Source organism: Oratosquilla oratoria, chromosome 12, assembly GCF_046742065.1.
Source record: "Oratosquilla oratoria isolate Oo_2021 chromosome 12, ASM4674206v1, whole genome shotgun sequence".
In the NCBI taxonomy this organism is placed as follows: domain Eukaryota; kingdom Metazoa; phylum Arthropoda; class Malacostraca; order Stomatopoda; family Squillidae; genus Oratosquilla; species Oratosquilla oratoria.
The window spans coordinates 29,742,311-29,766,767 of NC_134788.1; the positions used below are offsets into that span (position 1 = coordinate 29,742,311).

At 37.0% G+C, this 24,457-nt stretch overlaps 1 protein-coding gene across 5 annotated transcripts in view; it reads right to left on the bottom strand.

The window, feature by feature from the left end:
* Positions 1 to 24,457, bottom strand: part of LOC143031192 (uncharacterized) — a 52,997-nt gene that overhangs the window by 16,968 nt on the left and 11,572 nt on the right. For 2 of the 5 annotated variants that reach the window (XM_076194727.1, XM_076194726.1), the window contains exon 2: positions 11,837 to 12,869. The exons of 1 other annotated variant lie outside the window; for it this stretch is intronic. In XM_076194727.1, coding sequence (XP_076050842.1) covers positions 11,837 to 12,745 — 909 coding nt within the window. In that variant the 5' untranslated portion in view covers positions 12,746 to 12,869. Of the gene's footprint in view, positions 1 to 2,889; positions 3,030 to 11,836; positions 12,870 to 24,457 lie in introns of those variants that run through there. 2 more of the 5 variants (XM_076194728.1, XM_076194729.1) reach the window with 2 other exon arrangements.

Genomic DNA, 24,457 nt, shown 5'->3' on the forward strand with positions numbered 1-24,457 from the left:
AGTCCATTCTGTGGTCTTCTTGGTTGGCATGATGGAACACGGTGCAGTTGACATCAATATTTAATGGAGTTTTTGTATTCCTTTTTCATGTATATACAAAATATGTATTTCTATTCAACTATGTACTTTTTGCATTGAATATGTAATATACGAAAGCGCTCTGCTTCATCAGTTGCTTTTTTCAAGTGGTCTACTTTGCATAATACAATGTATGCAATGTCATATTTCATAGCCTATAAATTTTGTATAGCGTTTTTAAATAAAATTTGATGAAAATTTTGTATTTAATTGTATGCAATATTCATGTAATCTTTATATTATAAAGAAATAAACAACAATAGTTTTCACTCTACATTTATTCAAGTTAGTATGCAAATATGCCCCCACATGTTCGAACCTCACAAGAAATTCTATAAGTATAATGTTTTTGGCCAACTCCATGAACCACGCTCAACAGGGTTGCCAGGTTTTCTACCAGGAAAAAAACTAAATTCTGACAAAATGCTGCCAAAACCTGCCAAATTGTTTTTAAAACATGCCCCAAAAATGCCAACCATTACATTTTCTAAGATTTTATTTTTGCATTTGGTTTTACATGTGTAGTTAAAAATAATGTGTATAACTACAATTACAATATGAAAAATATTTTTTACTGTTGACTAGCCAATATAATACAATACCACATGATATAACCAAGATCAAGTAGTTAAAAATAATGTGTATAACTACAATTACAATATAAAAATATTTTTTACTGTTGACTAGCCAATATAAAACAATGTCACATGATATGACCAAGATCAATTTATATCATTCATGTACATCATCATTTAATTCTAGTGGTACTGTAATAAACCACCATCCTCTGAAATAAATCTACTTTCAAGACTGTGTGTGAAAAGGAAAGAAAGATATGAACTTCCAAAATAAAATATATTATACTCCGTATTATGTGAGAAAGAAAAAATATTAATAACTAAAATAAAATGTATTACTCCATACATTACGTTTAAGTTCCTAAGTAAACTTTTTGGTATCCTCTACAATAAATTAAACCAGTTTATTAAACAACCTCCTAGAGACTCTGACATACATAAATAAAAAATACATTTGTGACTTTTCTATTGTGTCTAAATATAATCAAAAGCATCATCAGATTTAGAAATGTTTGATGCACTACTCCGTTCATACATATTTTCACTAAAGAAGAGCTGAAACATCCTTTGGCTAGGCACAAAATCTTTGCAACATTTCCCACATGATATAACCAAGATAAATATATATCATTCACATACATCATCATTTAATTCTTGATACTAGTAAAAGAGTGATCTCTCATCATGACCGGGCATTTAACCCCCCCCCCCCAATGCCAAATTCCCAAAAATGCCACCTAACAAATTTTCCTGCCACAGTAAAAACATTCCAAAAAATACAAAATTTGGCATTAAAAACGCCAATCTGGCAACTCTGACGCCCAGTGATGATCTGCATTCGCAGAACATAGATGGCAGGCTAGCGGTAAATTTGTAACCACGAATCGTAGCTGGGGTCGGCAATTTTGCAGAGGATAAAAACGTTACTTCTCTTTAATCAAACTACATGAAAATCACACCTTTTAAAGAAAATAGTTCAAATAATGCAACCATATGCTAATTTGTTATGGTATTTGTAGCTGTGGTCGGTCATACTGCAGAGGCTAAAACATATCTTCTCTTTGGTCAAATTACATGAAAATCACACATTTTAAAGAAAAGAGTTTAAATGATTCAACTATATGCAGTCTATTACACTAATAACACAACAGTAAGAAACTTAAAAGAGTGTAGTTTGATCCATACCACCAGTGATCATAGACGGGGGGCTGGACGAGTCGTAGCTGGGGTCGGTAAAATTGCAGAGGATAAAAACTTAAGTTCTCTTTGATCATATTACACATGGAAATCACACATTTTAAAGAAAATAGTTCAAATAATGCAACCATATATATATATAGAAGTGTGCATTTGAGCAAAACCTGTCCTTGTTTGGGTTTTGTTGTTTTGTTCGGCTTTTCTCGGTTTTGTTCGGTTTGTTCAGCAATTAGTGAGACCGGCATTCTCAGACTTTGTGGTCTGAAGTAAATCAGAAATAAGAGGCTTTTGTTCAGAATATGTGGAAAGGTCCCTTGCTGTCAGGTTTCAAGATAAGCGTCTCCTCGTCCAGAGCTCTGGGAGTGATCTAGTAGACTGACGAAAGTGGCCATATCCAGCGGGACACTTATGTGTTTGAAAACTCGAAGCCACGGGTTAACTTTAACCTTAAGCAAATTCTCAGTTTCCCAATTTTAAGCCAAAATTACTTTATAAATTCAATAAATATAAGGGAGGGGAGTTTAATGCTATTTTATCTAAAGTTACGATAGGTGTGATTTGAAGATTCAGAAAAGGTTCCTGAATCAAAAGAAACATACAGGTTACACAGAGTGATAAATATAAACGTTTCCCAGTCTCACTTTTTTTTTTACATCACTACCAATGTTAATATTAATTTGTGATACTAACATATAGGATTCAAAATACTCAATGATAACTAGCTAATGAGAGTTAAGAACTGCATATGCAAAACCCAATTTGAATTAACCTAACCTATCCCCCAGGTAAACATACATATGTTCACACATTTTTTTCTTAATACCTACTGGCGCCACTATAAGTTTGCGGTACTATATATGGAGTTCGGTATACAATTATAAGAGATTACCAATGACACAGGTAATTACTGCCGTGAGAATAGTAAACATCTTTATTAATAACAACGCATCTACCCCTGCTCAGAATACACTGCCAAACGGGAACTGAAGTGTTGCAAGTGATGTGAACACACAACTCATGCACTAAGCTACCTTACCACTATATGATTGCACTTACGAATTCACGAAGAAAGCATAATTGTTTGGCTTGTACGAAGCACATCCACGAAAACAAGCTCAACAAATAACTGAAAGAACGCAACTCTAGGCTTGGCAGACTGTGGTGTTATATGTAAACACACATGCGTAAGGGCGTAGGTATAGCTTTTCAATTTTCTAGGCTATAAATTTTTCTATTTTCACATTTCTACTTTCTATTCTGTGGTTTAGGTTTTAGATTTCTATAGTTTATATCTTATGATTTATATTCTATATCTTATGTTCTATATGTTCTATTTTTCTGTTTTATATATCTATATTTTGTATCTAATTATGCACTGCTATTTCTATTCTACATTTCTATTTCTGTTTTATATACCTACATCTTTTTTGTATTTGTATTTATACATTGCTATTTCTATTCTACATTTCTTTTTCTGTTTTATATCTTTACACGTGATTTGTCCTATGTGATTATATATCCAAATCAATCCCAACCAATAAATACTACGTAAAATGTGTTAATGGTTAATATAGTTACGGTGATATTACATGTCCTATTTTCTCTTTGGCAAAATTCTGAAGCAACGAATTATCTTAAGAAATGAACATATATCCTACAGGTCTGTGAACGAGTGACATCCCTAAAAAATGTTACAAAGGTATTTCATTATCGTCATAAAGATATTTATACACAAGTACAAGACTCCGTGGCGCGGATGGTAGAGTCCCAGACTGTCACTACGGCGGTCCAGGTTCGAATCCTGCCCAGGGCTGAAAATAATTTCAGTATCACTGCGCTTCGAGTCGTTACTCCAATTCTCGTGGGCGGAGAATTGGGAGGGTGTATGAGTGTAAGGTTAAAGCATTGCCTATAGATCGGTCGTACATGAACTCTGAGCTCTCTTTCGGGAGGGAAAATAGCTGCCGATCACGAGTCCAACACGTGATCCAAAGACCAAGGTGAATCACATTAACGCACACTCACGGGGCGAAACAATAGTGTGTACAAAAACCATACACGAATTTAAGGCCAAACTAGACACTGCGAGATAAGGTGGGACAACGAGCGTAGTTCCCGTTCCCGTAAGATACAACTAGGTAAACATACATGCATACACATGCATTAATACATACACACTCATATACATATTGTTACAAAGGTAATGTTAGGTTATGTAAACATCATTTGTATTGCGTACTTTGGTACTCGGGCATATGCGTTCACGTCGTACGCCAGCCAGCTAGGTGGCCAGATTGGATCGGCGTACCCGAGGCCAGGCAGAGTCCCAGAGAGGTAGCCCGAAGCTTAAGCTGTTTCACCATGTCCTATGTTTGTACTTTTACTTCCGCAGTGTTACTTGATGAATCTAGTGTCAGATGATGGAGAGGCACAAGATCACGATGTGACGGAATAAAACAATGCGCATTTCTGAATGCAGTAGAGAAGTTGTTTTGCGTATTCTGTTAAATAGGGATATCTGGTTCCCCTCATGAAAATCTTAGTTTACTGTGGTGAGGCCGTGTTTGTGGGTTATGGTATAGTGATACTGTGCATTTACGGATTTATTATATTGAGCACAGTGTAGTGTAAGTTGCTTTAGCGGTAAAGTTGAGTTAGTGATTGTTTACATGGTGTACGATAAGTTTAGAAATAGATTGCAAAAGAAAAGAAAAAAATGGGTATCTTTTCTCCCTCTGGAAGTAGCCTATATGGTTGTATAATTACCTTTTTATGCTACTTCAGAAGCGAGTAGAGTAGATAAGGTTTAACTGCTGTCAAAAGTGGGATTAGATTGAATTTTCGTTGAATGTCGTGGTTTTCATTTCTTAGTAGTTACGAAACAGAGAAAAGATGGTTGACCATGCCACAGTCAAGATGTCGTCGGATGGTAACCATGGAGACGACGTGTTCACAAGTGATAACACCGAGATAAATAAATTGGAGGGCAAAAGCCATACAGAAGTAGGGAATAATTTAGAAACGATGATGGGAAAATGGAGGAACACTTGCAAGAATTTATATAGGCTATCTTATACATGGATGGGGTGGTGCGAGAGGTGAATGCTAGGGTAGTGAGTCAGGAATTGGAGATGGTTAAAGAAAATGGAGAAAAGTGGGAGGTGAGCCAGCTGTTGTTTGCGGACGACACTGCGCTTGTGGCAGGGTCAGAGGAGGGATTGAGGAAGCTGGTGGCAGAGTTTGGGAGAGTATGTGATAGAAGAAAGCTAAAGATAAATGTAGGTAAAAGTAAGGTGATGAGATGTACAAGGGGTGAAAGTGGCAGTAGACTGGAAGTGAACATTAAGGGAGAGCGACTGGAGGAAGTGGATAGTTTTAGATACTTGGGTGCAAGTGTAGCAGGAAAAGGTGGAGTGAAGGTGGAGGTAGAATGTAGATTGAGAGAAGCGAGTAAATGCCTTGGTGGTTTAAAGAGTGTAATGAGAAATAGACATTTGGGAATGGATGCGAAGAGGAGACTGTATGAAGGAGTGATTGTGCCAACAGCACTGTATGGGGCAGAAACGTGGAACATAAGAGAAGAAGAGAGAAGGAGTTTGAATGTGTTTGAGATGAGGTGTCTGAGAAGTATGGTGGGGGTTACTAGACTAGATAGAGTGAGAAATGAGGAGGTGAGGAGGAGAACAGGGGTGAAAAAGGATTTGGGAGAGAGGGTTGATGAAAGAATATTAGGATGGTTTGGACACATGGAAAGAATGAGTGAAGAAAGACCAGTAAAAGAGGTATGGAAGGCAGATGTGGAGGGAGTGAACATGATGGGACGTCCTAGGATGAGGTGGATGGATGGGGTGAAGGGGGCTTTGGGGAAGAGGGGAATGTCTGTTGAGGAAGGAAGGGAGAGGACGGAAGACAGAGGTGAGTGGAGAATGGTTGTATATGGATGATGTTGTGACTGCATGAGGAGGAATGGGCGGGGGTGGGGGGGGTAGTATGTGTGAGTAAATTTTGACGCAGCCCGAAGGGATTTCTCCCCGTCCTCTCCTTATATGCAAAGGGGGACGGAGAGGGGGGGTCGCCGATTAAATGAAGCGGCCTTGCTGTGGATGTACTGTGTCTTGCGACACTGCTTCTGACCCAGGGTGGTGGGCAGGGTGCAGGGATGACCCGTCATCCAGGAGGTGCTCAGATGAGAGGAAGGGTGGGAGGGGTGTGGAGTGTATTTAGGGATGAAATGGGTGGGAGTGTTTTTATGCCTTTCCCTTTTTGGCTACCTCCCTTGTAAGGGGGAAAAAGCCTTGGTATATGTATGTATCTTTTGGGGATATCACGTCTACCTTTATTACTACACACAGAATTTTCTAAGAAATCCTTACAAAGTCCCAAACGAGTGTCAAGAAAAAATATGCTTTACTTAATAAAGTCGGAGGAGAAAAACCCTGAACTATCACCACAAAATATTCATTACTACCTCTCCTGAAATTGTAAAAAAGAAGAAAAAAATGTAATACATTATAAAGTATACCATGAATCTCACAAATATTACAAAGGCAACATTTATTGACAGTATATATACTATCATTGCGGACCATCCCGCTGGACGTCTGAGAACTGATCACCACGTTGATTGGTCCGTTACTCCCTCAAGGACCACCTTGACAGAAGGCAATGATGGGTTGACAGAGCCGTCTTATGCTCGTGACCTCTCCCAGTGTGATGTAGGCAGCTTCTACCAGTCTTCTATTTCTCTTTCATAAGCCCGTTCGGAGAGGTCGTGCCTCTTCCCATTTTGGCAAATGTCCGTGTGTCTCAGTGTATGACTAGGGAATTTGTTGTTCTGCGGTGCATAGCAAGACTGTGTCAAGGTGTAAGCATTGTGGTTTCCTGCATCCAAGTTCTGCTTGTACGTTTAAAGACTCGGAATGCCGCTATTGTGGTCAACAGGGCCATTTAGAAAATAATGGTAGAATTAAGCAAAAGGATGCATACAAGCAAAATAGCTCTAAAAGTTTTAAGAACAAAAACGTCAAACCAGTTTCTGAACCGGAACCGGAACATGAAGAACACCAGCGTAGTGCTTATAATGTTGTTGATAAAAACACGTTGCTGAAAGTCTCTTGTAATTGTCTCAAATCTGTTAAACCAGATATGTACAATTTCGTGTTAAATGATAAATCTATACCTTTAGAGATAGATTCTGGTTCATGTGTTTCACTGTTAGGTGAAAATTGGATAAAAGTACTAAATGTTAAAATGACTCCATCTTCCAAAGAATTGACTGCTTATGGAGGTCATCAAATTAAGGTAAAAGGTCAAGTTGATCTTGTAGTAAGGTTTAATAACTATTGTGCAAATCATATCTTTTTTGTTACTGATTCACACTGTAATGATTTATGTGGGAGAGATCTAATGAACAAAGTAGGCATAAAGATGAAGCTTCGAAAGTGAACTCAGTAAACGACATGGATGTTTCTGATAATCCTAAACAACTTTTGGATAGTTATAAAGTAAATGACAATTTACCTATCAAAGGAGTTGAAGCTAAAATATATGTGAAAAAAGATGCTACTCCTAAATTCATCAAAGCAAGGCTAGTGCCCTTAACACACAAAGAGTTAGTTGATATTGCTATACAGGAGCTTGTAGAAAATGAAGTCATAGAACCTGTAGCTTATAGCGATTGGGCTTTACCCATTGTACCCGTCTTGAAAGATTCAGGGAAAATGAGAATTTGTGCTGATTTTAAGCATTTGAATGGTCAAATTAATATTGAGAAATGCCCACTACCTAAGCTTGATGAAATGTTGGCTACAGTTGGAGATAATAAGGTGTTCTGTAAGCTTGACTTGTGTAATGCATATTTGCAAATAAAGGTTTCTGAAGACCAGAAATACCTTGTTATCTCAACTGAAAAGGGATTACCTTTTGGAGTGGCATCACCGCCAGGAATTTTTCAAAGGTACATATCATAGTTATTAGGTGATATTGATGGTTTAATTGTTTATCTAGATGACATCCTTATATGTGCCAAGTCGAGAGAAGACCAAAGTAATAAAGTTAAGCTTGTTTTGAATAAATTGGCTAAAGCTAATGTCAAGTTGAATCTGGAAAAATGCGAGTTTAATAAAACTGTCATTGATTTCCTTAGCTATGTAATTTCTGGAGAAGGCTTATCTCCATCACCACCAAATAAGGTTAAAGCTATTCGGGATGATCCTGTACCAGAAAACTTGCATGAGCTACAGTCGTTTCTTGGATTAGTCACCCACTATAGTAGACTTATCCCTAAGTTTTCTGAAATTTTGTCACCGCGCTATGAGTTAACAAAAAACAATGTCAAGTTTGTATGGTCAAACCAGTGCCAAGTAGTTTATAATGTCATTAAAGAAGCTTTATGTAAATCTAGTGTCTTATCATGCTTTACTGGGAGGCATGCACTCTCCGATTGCCACCTAGTTTAGTATCTTATTATGTATTTGAAATACTTCTCAAATTTGGCTTTCCATAAATAAAACAAATCATTAGGCATATATTCTAATTCTATTGTTTCTTATGTTACACTAATTTTGTATTTCAATAGTTTTTTTTGTGTAAAAACAATGACAAAATATCTAATACATATTTATCTGATAAGGAGTACAAACAAAAGATAAATATTAATGACTGATTACCTTCATTTAGACTCAATTCCACTACCAATTCTGAAATTTTTTAGTTCTAGCCTCTACTTATTTCAAGTCTTTTCTGTCACCCATTCTTCACACAAAATATCTACATTTATTGAATTGCCATATATTTGGTAGATTTTCAACCTCATAAGCATATCTAAATGATGTTCTCCTGAACAGTTTCCAAGTTTGTTTTTTATGGACTAAAACCTCGTTCATAATCTGCACTAGATGCTACGTTACTCCAATATTCCTCGACTTTGCTACATTACAGAACAGAAAAGTAAATACCACCGTTTATGTAAAATTTTATATCACTTTGGATTTTTTATTTAAAAAAATAATAATAATAATAATAAAACAAAATAAATAAACCGGCCAGTTATTTCAGTAGTATCTTCCAGAAAAGCACGTTCACAACCAAATGAGAACAATTTGAAATAGATATCTTTGATCATTCTTGTACCTCATCATCAGGGAATTTGTCATGTCAATGGATGTAGCAGTTTTCAATATTTCATCCATCCATTCACTAGCAGCTAGCAGTTTGTTTGTATTTCATATCCTTTGAATTTGACATAAAATTTGATACAGAAAAAAAAAAGTGTATTCAGTTGTCAGACCATCAGGGTCACTTGAGGGGGCAAAAGTTAAATATGCTTCTTGATTTATCTCATTTGAATGAACAAGTACTAGTAATGAATAACTGCTGAACACCATACAAATGGTCTCAAAATGTGAAGCAGTCATTAATAGATTCTCAAAATCATATCTTTTGTTTTGAATTCATTATCATGAACTTATATGATTTTTCTAATTACATTTCAATTTCATCTTGAATACCTTGTTGTACACATTTTTCCTTTTGAACGCTAGATGTAATACATATGTAAATGCACACATGTGCGGAACTTAGAGGGAACATTTTCTATTGCACAGGTCATACTGGAATGACTTCTCTCCAGTGTAGGTCACCATGTGAGGACTGAGAGACCTCTTTGGTGAGAATAGAGCAGAAGAGCACAGGTCGCACTGGAAAGGTTCCTCTTTAGTGTGGGTCCGGATATGCTCTGTGAGGAGAAAATCATTTCTTGAGAAAGCACAATCACAAAGGTCACAGTGAAAAGGCTAGGTGGATCCATATGGTGTGTGAGAGCATCCTTTTGTAAGAAAGCCTTGTTACCCAGGTCACACAGGAAGGGCTTTCCTCATAAATGGATCCTTGTATGCTTTGTTACAGAACCCTTTCTTGAGGAAACAGAATCACAAAGGTCACATTGGAAAGGTTTCTCTACTGTGTGGATCATCATGTAAGCTTTGAGTTGATACTTTTGTGAGAAAACTTTATTGTGCAGGCCACACTGGATTGGCCTCTCTCGTGTGCTGGTCGTCCTTATATATGCGAGAGAATCCTTTCTTGAGAAAACAGAATCACAAAGGTCACACTGGAAAAGTTTCTCTCCTCTGATGATTTTCATCTACTGAATGAGAGAACTCTTCTCTGTGAAAGTAGAATCACATAGGTAACACTGGAAAGGCTTCTCTTCTGTGTGGGTCCTCATAAGCTATGTGAGGTAGCCATTTTGTGAGAAAGCAGAATCACAATGGTCACACTGGAAAGGCTTTTCTCCTGAGTGGATCCTCATATGTTGAGTAAATCCTTTCTTGAGAAAGCAGAATCACAAAGATCACACTGAAAAGGCTTCTCTCCTGTGTGGATCATCAATCGATATTCAAGGAGATACCTTTCTAATAAAACTTTATCGCATAGACCACAATGGAATGGCTTCTCTCCTGTGTGGGTCCTCATACGTATTTTGAGACTAAGTTTTTCTGAGAAAGCAGAATGACAAATGTCACACTGGAAAGGCTTCTGTCATGTGTGGGTCATCATATGTTTTTCGAGATTACCTTGTAATGAAAAAGCAGAATCACAAATGTCACATTGGAAAGGCTTCTCTCCTGTGTGGGTTCTCATATGATTTTTGAGAGTACTCTTTTGTGAAAAAGCAGAACTACACAAGTCACACTGGAAAGGCTTCTCTCCTGTGTGGGTCCTCATATGCCCTGTAAGACACAGGCTTCTCTCCTGTGTGGGTCCTCACATGATTTTTTAGAGTACCCTTTTTTGAGAAAGAAGAATCACAAAGGTCACACTGGAAAGGCTTCTCTCCTGTGTGGACCATCATGTGAGATTTGAGTCGATACTTTAGTAAGAAAACTTTATTGCACACGTCACACTGGAAAGGCTTCTCTCCTGTGTGGGCCCTTAAATGATGTGTGAGACGATCCTTTCTTGAGAAAGCAGAATCACAAAGGTCACACTGGAAAGGTTTTTCTCCTGTGTGTAACCTCACATGCTTTATGACAGAACTCTTCTCTGTGAAAGTAGAATCACACAGGTCGCACTGGAAAGGCTTCTCTCCTGTGTGGGTCCTCATATGCTGTGTGAGATTATTCTTTTTTGAGAAAGCAGAATGACAAATGTCACACTGGAAAGGCTTCTCTCCTGTGTGGGTCCTCATGTGACTTTTGAGATTACTCTTTAGTGAGAAATGAGAATCACAAATGTCACATTGGAAAGGCTTCTCTCCTGTGTGGGTTCTCATATGTCTTTTAAGATGACGCTTTTCTGCGAAAGCAGAATCACAAATGTCACACTGGAATGGCTTCTCTCCTGTGTGGGTCCTTAAATGATGTGAGAGATGATCCTTTCTTGAAAAAGCAGAATCACAAAGGTCACACTCGAAAGGTTTCCCTCCTGTGTGTGTCCTCATATGCCTTATGACAGAACTCTTCTCTTTGAAAGTAGAATCACACAGGTCGCACTGGAAAGGCTTCTCTCCTGTGTGGGTCCTCATATGCCCTGTAAGACAGCCCCTTTGTGAGAAAGCAGAATCACAAATCTCACACTGGAAAGGCTTCTCTCCTGTGTGGGTCCTCATGTGACTTTTGAGACTAGTCTTTTGTGAGAAATGAGAATCACAAATGTCACACTGGAAAGGCTTCTCTCCTGTGTGGGTTCTCATATGATTATTGAGATGACTACTTTGTGAAAAAGCAGAACTGCAGAAGTCACACTGGAAAGGCTTCTCTCCCGTGTGGGTCCTCACATGATTTTTTAGAGTACCCTTTTGTGAGAAAGCAGAATCACAAAGGCCACACTGGAAAGGCTTCTCTCCTGTGTGGATCATCATGTGAGATTTGAGTTGATACTTTAGTAAGAAAACTTTATTGCACAGGTCACATTGGAATGGCTTCTCTCCAGTGTGGATCCTTAAATGATGTGTGAAATTATCCTTTCTTGAAAAAGCAGAATCACAAAGGTCGCACTGGAAAGGTTTTTTCTCCTGTGTGTAACCTCATATGCTTTATGACAGAACTTTTCTCTGTGAAAGTAGAATCACAAATGCCGCACTGGAAAGGCTTCTCTCCTGTGTGGGTCCTCATATGCCGTGTAAGAGAGCACCCTTTTGAGAAAGCAGAATCACAAATGTCACACTGGAAAGGCTTCTCTCCTGTGTGGATTCTCATATGTATTTTGAGTTTATTCTTTTCTGAGAAAGCAGAATGACAAATGTCACACTGGAAAGGCTTCTCTCCTGTGTGGGTTCTCATATGACTCTTGAGAGTAATCTTTTGTGAGAAATGAGAATCACAAATCTCACGCTGGAAAGGCTTCTCTCCTGTGTGAGTCCTCATATGACTTTTGAGATTACTCTTTACTGAAAAAGCGGAATTGCACAGGACACACTGATAAGGCTTCTCTCCTGTATGGGTCCTCATATGAATTTTGAGATAACTGTTTTGTGAGAAAGCAGAATCACAAATGTCACAACGGAAAGGCTTCTCTCCTGTGTGGGTTCTCATATGATTTTTGAGATGACTCTTTTGTGAGAAAGCAGAACTGCACAGGTCACACTGGAAAGGCTTTTCTCCTTTGTGGGTTCTCATATGCTGTGTGAGATTACCCTTTTGTGAGAAAACAGAATTACAAAGGTCACTTGTGAAAGGGTTTTTTCCTGTGTGGGTCCTCATATGCTGTGTGAGACAGCCCTTTTGTGAGAAAGCAGAATCACAAAGATCACACTGGAAAGGCTTCACTCCTCTGTGGATCATTATGTGATCTTTAAGGTGACTTTTGTGACATTTGAGATCACACTTTTTTGAAAAGGTAGAATCACACAGATCACACTGGAAATGCTTGTCTTCAGTTTGGGCCATCATGCAATATCTAAGATGACTCGTGCTATAGCTGTGCTGCAGATGTCACACTGGATTCTCTTTATCGTATGACGCATATGGGGTCTACAGATAGCGCTTCCAAAAAAAGGTGATAGTTACCCTCATCCTAAAATAAAAAATATAATGATAAGATTGATATTTCTTTGTAATTGTACAATACACTGTAATATAACTGTGGATTTTTCATACACAAATCATCTCATACTCAATTCCCTTTGTATCTAAACATATCCGTCATACATACCATCACCTCATATGAAATAGATAGAAACACTAACAGATATGGTGCTATTATATATTACATTCTACCTTGCATATACACACACACACACTATGGGAATGGAGTAGGAAGTGGGAGATGGAGTTCAACACTAAAAAGTGTAGTATAATGGAATTTGGAAAAAGCAAAAACAGAATAACAGGATCATATAAATTGGGAGAAGAAGGAATAGAAAAAGTAGAAAATGAGAAGGACCTGGGAGTCATTGTTATGAATAATATGTCACCTGAGAAACATATAGATAAGATTTTTGGAGAAACTTATAATTCAATAAGAACAATCAAAGTGGCATTCACATACCTGGATGAAGAAATGGTGAAGAAAATTCTAATCACTCTGATAAGACCAAGATTGGAATATGCAGCAACGATGTGGTCACCAAGTACAGAAAAATGTATAACAAAACTTGAAAGAGTACAAAGAGCAATTACAAAATTGGCATCAACACTCTCAAAACTATCATATGAAGAAAGACTAGCAAAACTTGAACTACAGACAATAGAGCAAAGAAGAGAGAGAGGAGATTTGATAGCTATTTACAGAATCATGAAAGGCATAGAAATTATTGATAGAGAGAATCTGATAAAATGGGATGATAGAAATACAAGAGGGCATGGAAAGAAAATCAAGAAAGACAGCTATAGAAGAGATCTGAAAAAGAACAGCTTTCCTCACAGAGTAATAGAGAGTTGGAACAAGTTAGATGAGAAAGTGGTGTGTGCAAAAACAATACATGAATTTGAAAATAGTTTAGATAAAATGAGATGTGAAGACAGGACACCATGAGCATAGCTCCCCTTCCCGTAAAATACAACTAGGTAAATACACACACACACACACACACATATATATATATATATATATATATATATATATATATATATATATATATATATATATATATATATATATATATATATAGCTCTAGGGCTCCACAAATATTCTGTTGGATATTTCTTTCTGGCTGATGATATCTTATCAATACTGCTTCCATGCATTTTAGTTTTCTTCTATTATTGTCCCTTACCAATACTGTTGTTTTTTATTCAGGTACTCTCATGAAATGCTAGTTTTATGTACTTTTGTAATATGGGATTTTATTGCCCTGTTTTGCTATGGCATGAGTCTTTGTGATAAAGTTTGGGTTGCATGGCCAATATACTCTAATATACTGAGAAAATGCTACAAGTTTGCATAAAAGTACCCTCCAGATGACCCTCAGGCAGAATGTTAAAAAAAAAAAAAAAAAAATGTAACCATGGGCACCTAGGTGTCTTATTTGCCCAGTCATATATGTGCCACATTGAGAATTCCGTCCTTGATGCCATAGATCTGAGCCCAAGTATGTATTTTTGATATGTTGATGACATTTTTGTAGACATTGAAGGAGAAGAACAACTAGCAAATCTTAAGAATGTTGGCCACACAACCCAAAATTTATCACTCACATAACATAGGCAAAACGGGGCAATAAAATCCCACATTACAAAAGGACACTAAACTAGAATATCAAAGGAGGACCTGAATGAAAACACAATAGTACTGGCAAAGGACAATACTACAAGAAAATTAAAATGTATGGAAGCAGTACTGATATCATCAGCCAGAAATAAATATCCAACAGAATGTGTGGAACCTTGGAACTCTATGGGGCACCCCACAGCATGCCAGGGAGAAACTAAAAGGCACCTCAGCACCTCTCCCATTGATTCACTTTGCGTCATACATAACCACAGTTTGAAGTTTCTGGAAATAAAATTACCAGAAGATGGCTCAAATATAGGTGAAATGTAAGTTATGTCTTTGTTTTTATTTCTAAATTCACCTTGGATTCATTTGGTAATGCAGTGTTCTCCCTTCCCCCTACAGATAGAAAGATAGCGAGAAGGATTGAAAACATTAATAAGAAGATCATTAACACCAAGTATGCTGTATTATTCAACAGAAAATGTATTCAAGAAAACCTGCTCCCTAAAAGGGGACATGTGTGAGTTTAGTAGTTGCAGAGAGATCAGTTTGTTGACTGTAGTTAGGAAGGCTTATGGAAGGGTTTTGATTGAGAGGATTAGGAAAGGAATAGTGGGAGTAATTGGTAAGGAACAGTGTGGGTTTAAGACAGGTAGGGGTTGTGTAGATCAGACTTTTGTGTAAGACAGATATGTCAGAAAGTTTTAGGAAATGGTAAGAATGTACTCACATATTGGGCCTTTAAGAATTTGGAAAAGGCTTATGACAGGGTAGACTGGAAGTCACTGTGGGAGGTATTGCAGATATATGGGATAGGAGGAAAGCTGTTAAGAGCAGTCAAGAGTTTTTACGAGAGTAGTAGAGCTTATGTTAGAATCAGAAATGGAGAGAGTTAATTGTTTGAGGTAAAAATAGGACTTTGCCTGAGATGAGTTATGTCGCTTTGGTTGTTCAATCTATACATGGATGGGGTTGTAAGAGAGGTAAATGCAAGAGTAGGCTGGGGATTGGAGATGATTAAAGAAAATAGAGAACAATGGGAGATAAGCCAATTGTTGTTTGCTGATGACACTGCACTTGTGGCAGGATCAGAGGAGGGATTAAGGAAGTTAGTGGCAAAGTTTGTGATGGTGTGCAAAAGAAGGAAGTGGTAGATAAATGTGGGTAAAAGTAAGGTGATGAGATAAGGAGAGAATGTGGCAGCAACTTGGAAGTGAGTATTAAGGGAGACAGACTGGAGGAAGTGGATAGTTTTAGATACTTGGGTGCAAATATGGTGAGAAAGTAGTGGAGGTGGGGGGGTAGAATATAGATTGAGAGAAGCAAGTAAATGCCTTGGAGAATTCAAAATTGTAACGAAAAATAGACATTTGGGAATGGATGCTAAGAAAAGCTTTTATGAAGGAGTGATTGTGCCCACAGCACTGTATGGGGCAGAAACATGGAACATAAGAGAGTAGGAGTTTGAATGTGTTTGAGATGAAATGCCTGAGAAGTATGGTAGGAGTTGCTAGGCTGGATAGAGTGAGAAACAAAGTTAGGAGAAGAGCGGGGATGGAAAGGGAGTTGGGAGATAGGGTTGATGAAAGAGTACTGGGATGGTTTGAAGACATGGAAAGAATAAATGAAAAAAGATTAGTAAAAGAGGTGGAAGGAGTGAACATGAGGGGTCAACCAAGGATGAGATAGATGGATGAGGTAAAAGGGGCATTGGGAAAGAGGGGAATGTCTGTTGAGGAGGGAAGGGAGAAAATAGGGGTGAGTGGAGAATGGTTGTGTATGGATGATGTTGAGATGTATGGAAGGGAATAGGTGCAGGACAGGAGTATATTTGAATTATATTTTTGACACAGCCTGAAGGGATTTCAACCTGTTTTCTCGTCATGCATGAGGGGACAGAGATGGTGGTCACTGATTAAATGAAATGGCTTTGCTGTGGATGTGCTGTGCCTTGCTACATTACCTTTGACCCAGGGCAGTGGGCGAGATGCAGGGATGACCTGTCATCCAGAATGACCCAAGATAAGAGGGAGGGGGGTGAATGGGAATGGAGTATGTGGGGATGGAATGGGTGGGAGTGGATTTTATGCTTTGTTTTTTGGCTACCTTGCTTGTAAAGGTGATAAAGCCATTGGTATATGGATGTATACACACACACACACACACACACACACACACACACACACACACATCAACAAAAGATGCAGTGAGGCAAAAGACAGAAGGGACAAAGCTTGGAAAAAGTGGAGAAAAGACAAAAAACAAAGCAAATGGCAAATTTATGTTAACTATAGAAATGAGTATGTTAACGTGAGAAGAGAGGAGAAAAGGAACCATGAGAAGGATATTATAGACAAATGCAAAGAGCAACCCAAACTATTCTATCGGTATGTGAATGGTAAACTTAAAAACAAACAGGAATTGGTGAAACTATGCCAAGGAAACATAGAATACACAGAAGATTTAGAGATGGCCGAAGTCATGAACAATCACTTTAAATCTGTTTTCACCAGAGAGAAAATACCGAATTGTGACATAGACAAAAACAAGAAATCTCCCCTCATGAATGAGTTTACAGCATCACTAAAGGAAATATCAGAACATTTATCAAGGCTGGATGTCAGAAAATCACATGGCCCGGACGGTATTGCAAATTGGATTCTAAAGGAGTGCAAAGAAGAACTAACAGACAAAATACACATCTTAATAAACAGCTCACTCAAAGAAGGAAAGATACCCGAGGACTGGAAAAACGCTAACATTGTACCAATACACAAAGGAGGAAACAAAGAAGAACCCACCAACTATAGGCCAGTATCACTAACAAGCACCATTGCCAAAATTTGTGAGAAAATAATCAAGAATAGATGGGTAAAACATCTGGAAGACAATGACATATTAAACCCAAGACAATTCGGATTCAGACAAGGAAGATCATGCTCCACAAACTTAATATGCTTTTACTCAAGACTAATAGACATAGTGCAAGAAAGAAATGGATGGGCTGATTGTGCATTCCTAGACTTGCAAAAAGCCTTTGACAAAGTACCACACAGAAAACTACTAAAAAAACTGGAACACATAGGAGGAATACAGGGAAACCTACTAAAATGGATAGAGGACTTTCTGACTGGTAGAAAGATGAGAGTAGTGCTCAGAGAAAAATATTCAGACTGGAAAGAGGTGATCAGTGGAGTACCGCAAGGATCTGTGCTGGCACCAATAATGTTTGCTATCTATATGAATGACATGGATGAGGACGTGAACTGCTACATGAGCTTCTTTGCCGATGACGCCAAACTGCTAAGGAAAATAGAAACTGATGAGGACTGTGAAGCACTGCAAGAAGACCTAAATAGGGTATGGAACTGGAGTCAGAAATGGGAAGTGGACTTTAATACTAAGAAGTGTAGCATAATGGAGTTTGGAAAAAGCAAAAACAGAATATCAGGAAAATATACAATTGGAACCAAAGAAGTAAAGAAAGTAGGATCCGAAAAAGATTTGGGAGTAATTATCACGAACGACTTGTCCTATGATATACAGATTAACAAAATTGTCGGGGAGACTTACAACTTGCTAAGATCAATAAAAGTGGCGTTTACATACTTGGACGAAGACATGATGAAAAAAATATTGGTTACATTGATAAGGCCTAGATTAGAGTATGCAGCGACATTGTGGTCCCCCAGTACCAAAAAGAATATAAAGAAAATAGAAAGAATCCAAAGAGCAGCTACAAAAATGGCACCTGCACTTGCAAACCTATCATACGAAGAGAGATTGGCTAAACTGGAGTTACCGACACTGGAGCAAAGAAGAGAGAGAGGTGACCTATTGACCATCTACAGAATCATGAAAGGCACAGAGGTACTAGATAGTGAGAACTTACTTAACTGGGACAAAAGAAACACAAGAGGACATGGAAAGAAAATAAAAAAACATAGCTATAGAAGAGAACTGAAGAAAAACAGTTTTCCTCATAGAGTTTTGGACACTTGGAACAAACTGGACAATGAAATAGTATGCGCAAAAACCATTCATGAGTTTAAAAACAAACTAGACACTGCAAGATACAAAGGCGGGACAACACGAGCATAGCTCCCCTTCCCGCAAAATACAACTAGGTAAATACAACTAGGTAAATACACACACACACACACATAAAAAAATGTAGCATAATGGAGTTCAGAAAAGGCAAAAATAGTCTCAGGAAACTATATGATTGGAGATAAAGAAGTCAAAAAAGTTAACTCAGAGAGGGACCTAGGAATAACCATCACAGGTGACTTGAGTCCTGACAAACATGTAAACAAGATATTTGGAGAGACTTACAAACTGTTAAGATCTATGAAAGTGGCCTTTGACTACATGGATGAAGAGATGGTTAAGAAAGTAATTGTTGCATCGATAAGACCGAAACTAGAATATGCTATATCATTGTGGGCACCTAGCACAAAGAAAAACACAAAGAAATTAGAAAGAATCCAGAGAGCAGCCGGCGACCAAGATGGCACCTACACTATCAAATTTGACATATGAACAAAGATTGGAGAAACTACAACTGATAACACTAGAGCAGAGATGGGAGAGAGGCGATTTGTTGACCATCTTTACAATTATGAAAGGAATGGAAGTTCTTGATAGAGATGACCTATCAAAATGGGACAAAAGAGAAACAAGAAGACATGCAAAGAAACTAAAGAAAGACAATTACAGAAGATACCTGAAAAAGAACAGTTTCCCACACAGAAGTGATTGACGTCTGGATCAAATTGAACAGTGAAACAGTTAATGCCAGAAATATACATGAATTCAAAAGCAAACTAGATGTAGAGAGATACAAAATTGGGTCAACACGAGCATAGCTCCAGTCCCATAAAATACAACTAGGTAAATAAATACACACACAATAGAAATTATTGATAGAGAGAATCTGATAAAATGGGATGATAGAAATACAAGAGGGCACAGAAAGAAAATCAAGAAAGACAGCTATAGAAGAGATCTGAAAAAGAACAGCTTTCCTCACAGAGTAATAGGCAGTTGGAACAAGTTAGATGAGAAAGTGGCGTGTGCAAAAACAATACATGAATTTAAAAATAGTTTAGATAAAATGAGATATGAAGACGGGACACCACAAGCATAGCTCCACTTCCCGTAAAATACAACTAGGTAGGTAAATACACACACACACACACACACACACACACACACACAAGTATGAGAATGGAGTGGGAAGTGGGAGATGGAGTTCAACACTAATAAGTGTAGTATAATGGAATTTGGAAAAAGCAAAAACAGAATAACAGGATCATATAAATTAGGAGAAGAAGGAATAAAAAAAAGTAGAAAATGAAAAGGACCTAGGAGTCATTGTTATGAATAATATGTCACCTGAGAAACATATAGATAAGATTTTTGGAGAAACTTATAATTTAATAAGAACAATCAAAGTGGCATTCACATACCTGGATGAAGAAATGGTGAAGAAAATTCTAATCACTCTGATAAGACCAAGATTGGAATATGCTGCAATGATGTGGTCACCAAGTACAAAAAAATGTATAAAAAAAACTTGAAAGGATACAAAGAGCAATTACAAAATTGGCACCAACACTCTCAAAACTATCATATGAAGAGAGACTAGCAAAACTTGAACTACAGACACTAGAGCAAAGAAGAGAGAAAGGAGATTTGATAGCTATTTACAGAATCATGAGAGGCATAGAAATTATTGATAGAGAGAATCTGATAAAATGGGATGATAGAAATACAAGAGGGCATGGAAAGAAAATCAAGAAAGACAGCTATAGAAGAGATGTGAAAAAAGAAACAGCTTTCCTCACAGAATAATAGACAGCTGGAACAAGTTAGGTGCAAAAGTAGTGTGTGCAAAAACAATACATGAATTTAAAAAAAGTTTAGATAAAATGAGATATGAAGACGGGACACCACGAGCATAGCCCCCCTTCCCATAAAATACAACTAGGTAAATACACACACACACACACACACACACACATACACACACACAAAAGAAGAAAAAAAGACAGCAGTAGAAATCCTTAAAGAACATTCAGGGGGGAGATAGTGATTCAGGCACAGACTTAGAAGAGACTTACAGAATTGGTCGCTATACTAAGGATAGGAATCGACCTCTAAAGATAAAACTAAGGTCACAAGTGGTAGTAGAAGACATATTTGAAAAAGTAGGTAACTTGGCAAAGAGTGAAAAATACAAAAAGATATGGATAAAAAGAGAAATGAATTAAGAGGAATTAGAGAAAGAAAGGGCGCTAAGAGAAGAAGCTAAGGAAAAAAACGTGAAAAGAACGGAGTCAGAATGCAAAGAGATTCTATTGGAGAGTAGTGAACATGAAACTAAGGAATGGCGACATACAAAACGAACAAAACAAGGGAAGAAGAAACACAATGGAAGAAGGCAGAAAACTAAGAGTGTCTTACACCAATATAGATGGATTAATAACAGGATTGAATGAGCTGAATGATTATTTGAAAGAAGAAAAACCGGACATAATGGGAATTGTAGAAACAAAATTAAAAGGCCCACTACCACCCAACAGTGTAGGACATGATGCATACAATTATTGGATTAGAAACAGAGAGAAAAAGCAGGGAGGGGGAGTTATATTCCTGACTAAGAAAGATATAAAGGTGACAAAAGGTGTCAGAGGGAAAGAATGCTGAGATGATTATGATAGAAGTCGAAGACAAGAGATAAGAAGAGCAGAAAATTTGTGGTGAATTATGTGCCTCCGAAAACAAGCGCTCATGGGAGGAGAGTGAATATAAAAAAATGCTAGATGACACAAGAAAATCACTCAATGAGATACTAATGGGTAAGGGTAAGAATAGTTATGAGGGGACTTTAATTGCAAAGAAATCTGCTGGGAAGAAATGACAGTAAAGAGGTGATGACTCATGGGGCAATGTACTGCTAGATACTGACCATTACAATGACACAATGGATACATGAGAACACAAGGTATAGAAATGATGAAGAACCATCGAGGCTAGACTTAATAATTACATCTGAACCTGAAATAGTGGACAAGGTTGAATATAAAACACCAATAGGTAAGAGTGACCACATATTGATTGAACTGGAACTTAATGAAGAAATATATATAGAGAGGAATGAACAATATAGAAAAGGAAGACTGAGGTACAACAAAACAGACTTTACAAAACTAAAGACATTCTTCCGGAATGCAAACTGGGAAGAAATATACAAAGAAGAAACATCAGTGGAAGAGAAATGGAATATTTTGACAAAAATTTACAAAAAAGGAGTGGAAAAGTATGTTCCAAGACAAAAAACAAGAGAGAGAGTACATTAAATGTTGGTTCAACAAAAGATGCAGTGAGGCAAAAGACAAAAGAGACAAAGCCTGGACCAGATGGAAAAAAGACAGAAGACAAAGCAAATGGAAAATATATGTTAACTATAGAAATGAATATGTACAAAAGTGAGAAGAGAGGAGAAAAGGAAATATGAAAAAGATGTTATAGAAAAGTGTAAAGATCAACCCAAACTATTCTATCGGTATGTAAACAATAAACTGAAAAACAAACAAGACTTGGAGAAATTGAGACAAGGAAACATAGAATACACTGAGGAAATGGAAATGGCAGAAATTATGAACAAACATTTTAAATCTGTTTTCACAAGGGAGAAAATACCTGAATTGTGACATAGACGAAAACAAGAAATCCCCCCTATGGATGAAACAGCATCACAAAGGAAATATTGACACATTTATCAATTTTGATGTCAGAAAATCGCATGGGCCAGATGAAATAGCAAACTGGATTCTTAAAGAATGTAGGAATGAACTGGCAGACAAAATACATAGCATAATAAGCAGTTCACTCAAAGAAGGAAAAATACCAAAAGACTGGAAAAATGCTAACATTGTACCAATATATAAAGGAGGAAATAAAGAAGAACCTACCAACTATAGACCAGTCTCTCTAACAAGTACAATAGCAAAAATTTGTGAAAGAATTATCAAAAGTAGATGGGTAAAATACTTGGAAAAAAATGACATACTAAATCCAAGGCAATTTGGATTCAGACAAGGACGGTCATGCTCCACCAATTTAATATGTTTTTATTCAAGGCTAATAGATATAATACAAGAAAGAGATGGATGGGCTGATTGTGCATTTCTAGACTTAAAAAAAGCTTTTGACAAAGTACCACACAGAAAATTGCTTAAAAAATTAGAATATGAAGGAGGAATACAGGGAAAATTGCTAAATTGGATGGAAGACTTTTTGACTGAAAGAAAAATGAGAGTAGTGATAAGAGATCAGCACTCAAAATGGAATGAAGTAATAAGCGGTGTCCCGCAGGGAACAGTTCTGGCCCCAATAATGTTTGCTATATATATTAATGATATGGATGAAGGAATTGAAAGCTATATGAGCTTCTTTGCAGACGATGCAAAACTACTGAAAAGAGAAACTGAAGAAGATTGTGAATCACTACAGAGAGATCTAAATAAAGTACAGGAATGGAGTAGGAAGTGGGAGATGGAGTTCAATACAAAAAAGTGTAGTATAATGGAATTTGGAAAAAGCAAAAACAGAATATCAGGAAAATATACAATTGGAACCAAAGAAGTAAAGAAAGTAGGATCCGAAAAAGATTTGGGAGTAATTGTTATGAATAATATGTCACCTGAGAAACATATAAATAAGATTTTTGGAGAAACTTATAATTTAATAAGAACAATCAAAGTGGCATTTACATACCTGGATGAAGAAATGGTGAGGAAAATCCTAATCACCCTGATAAGACCAAGATTAGAATATGCAGCAACGATATGGTCCCCCAGTACCAAAAAGAATATAAAGAAAATAGAAAGAATCCAAAGAGCAGCTACAAAAATGGCACCTGCACTTGCAAACCTATCATACGAAGAGAGATTGGCTAAACTTGAACTACAGACACTAGAGCAAAGAAGAGAGAGAGGAGATTTGATAGCTATTTACAGAATCATGAAAGGCATAGAAATTACTGATAGAGAGAATCTGATAAAATGGGATGACAGAAATACAAGAGGACACGGAAAGAAAATAAAAAAAGACAGCTATAGAAGAGATCTGAAGAAAAACAGTTTTCCACATAGAGTTTTGGACACTTGGAACAAACTGGACAATGAAATAGTGTGTGCAAAAACAATACATGAATTTAAAAATAGTTTAGATAAAATGAGATATGAAGACGGGACCTCACGAGCATAGCTCCCCTTCCCGTAAAATACAACTAGGTAAATACACACACACGCACACACACACACACAAATGAGAAAGTGGTGTGTGCAAAAACAATACATGAATTTAAAAATAGTTTAGATAAAATGAGATATGAAGACGGGACCCCACGAGCATAGCTCCCCTTCCCGTAAAATACAACTAGGTAAATACAACTAGGTAAATACACACACGCACATATATATATATATATATATATATATATATATATATATATATATATATATATATATATATATATATATATATATATATATGTATATATATAATATATTTATTTATATATAGTAAAGATATTTATATATATATATAAATCATGTATATATATATATATATATATATAATATATTTATACAGTATATATATATACACACAAAAAGATCACAAAACCACGTGATCCAATAAATTGCTGATAACTTCAAAGGAAACAGGTAACAGAAACTAAAATTCCCAAGTGCTGTTGTGATATTTCACATCTTCAGGGGAATATAAAAGAAAAAAGTTACACATGGTATATAACTTTTAATGATGCTCCTTTTGGCAAATGAATCACATTACATGATGGATGATTGTATTGATTGGTCTAATTCTTCATCCATCATGTCATGTGATTCATCTGCCAAAAGTTTTGGTCTCCATCC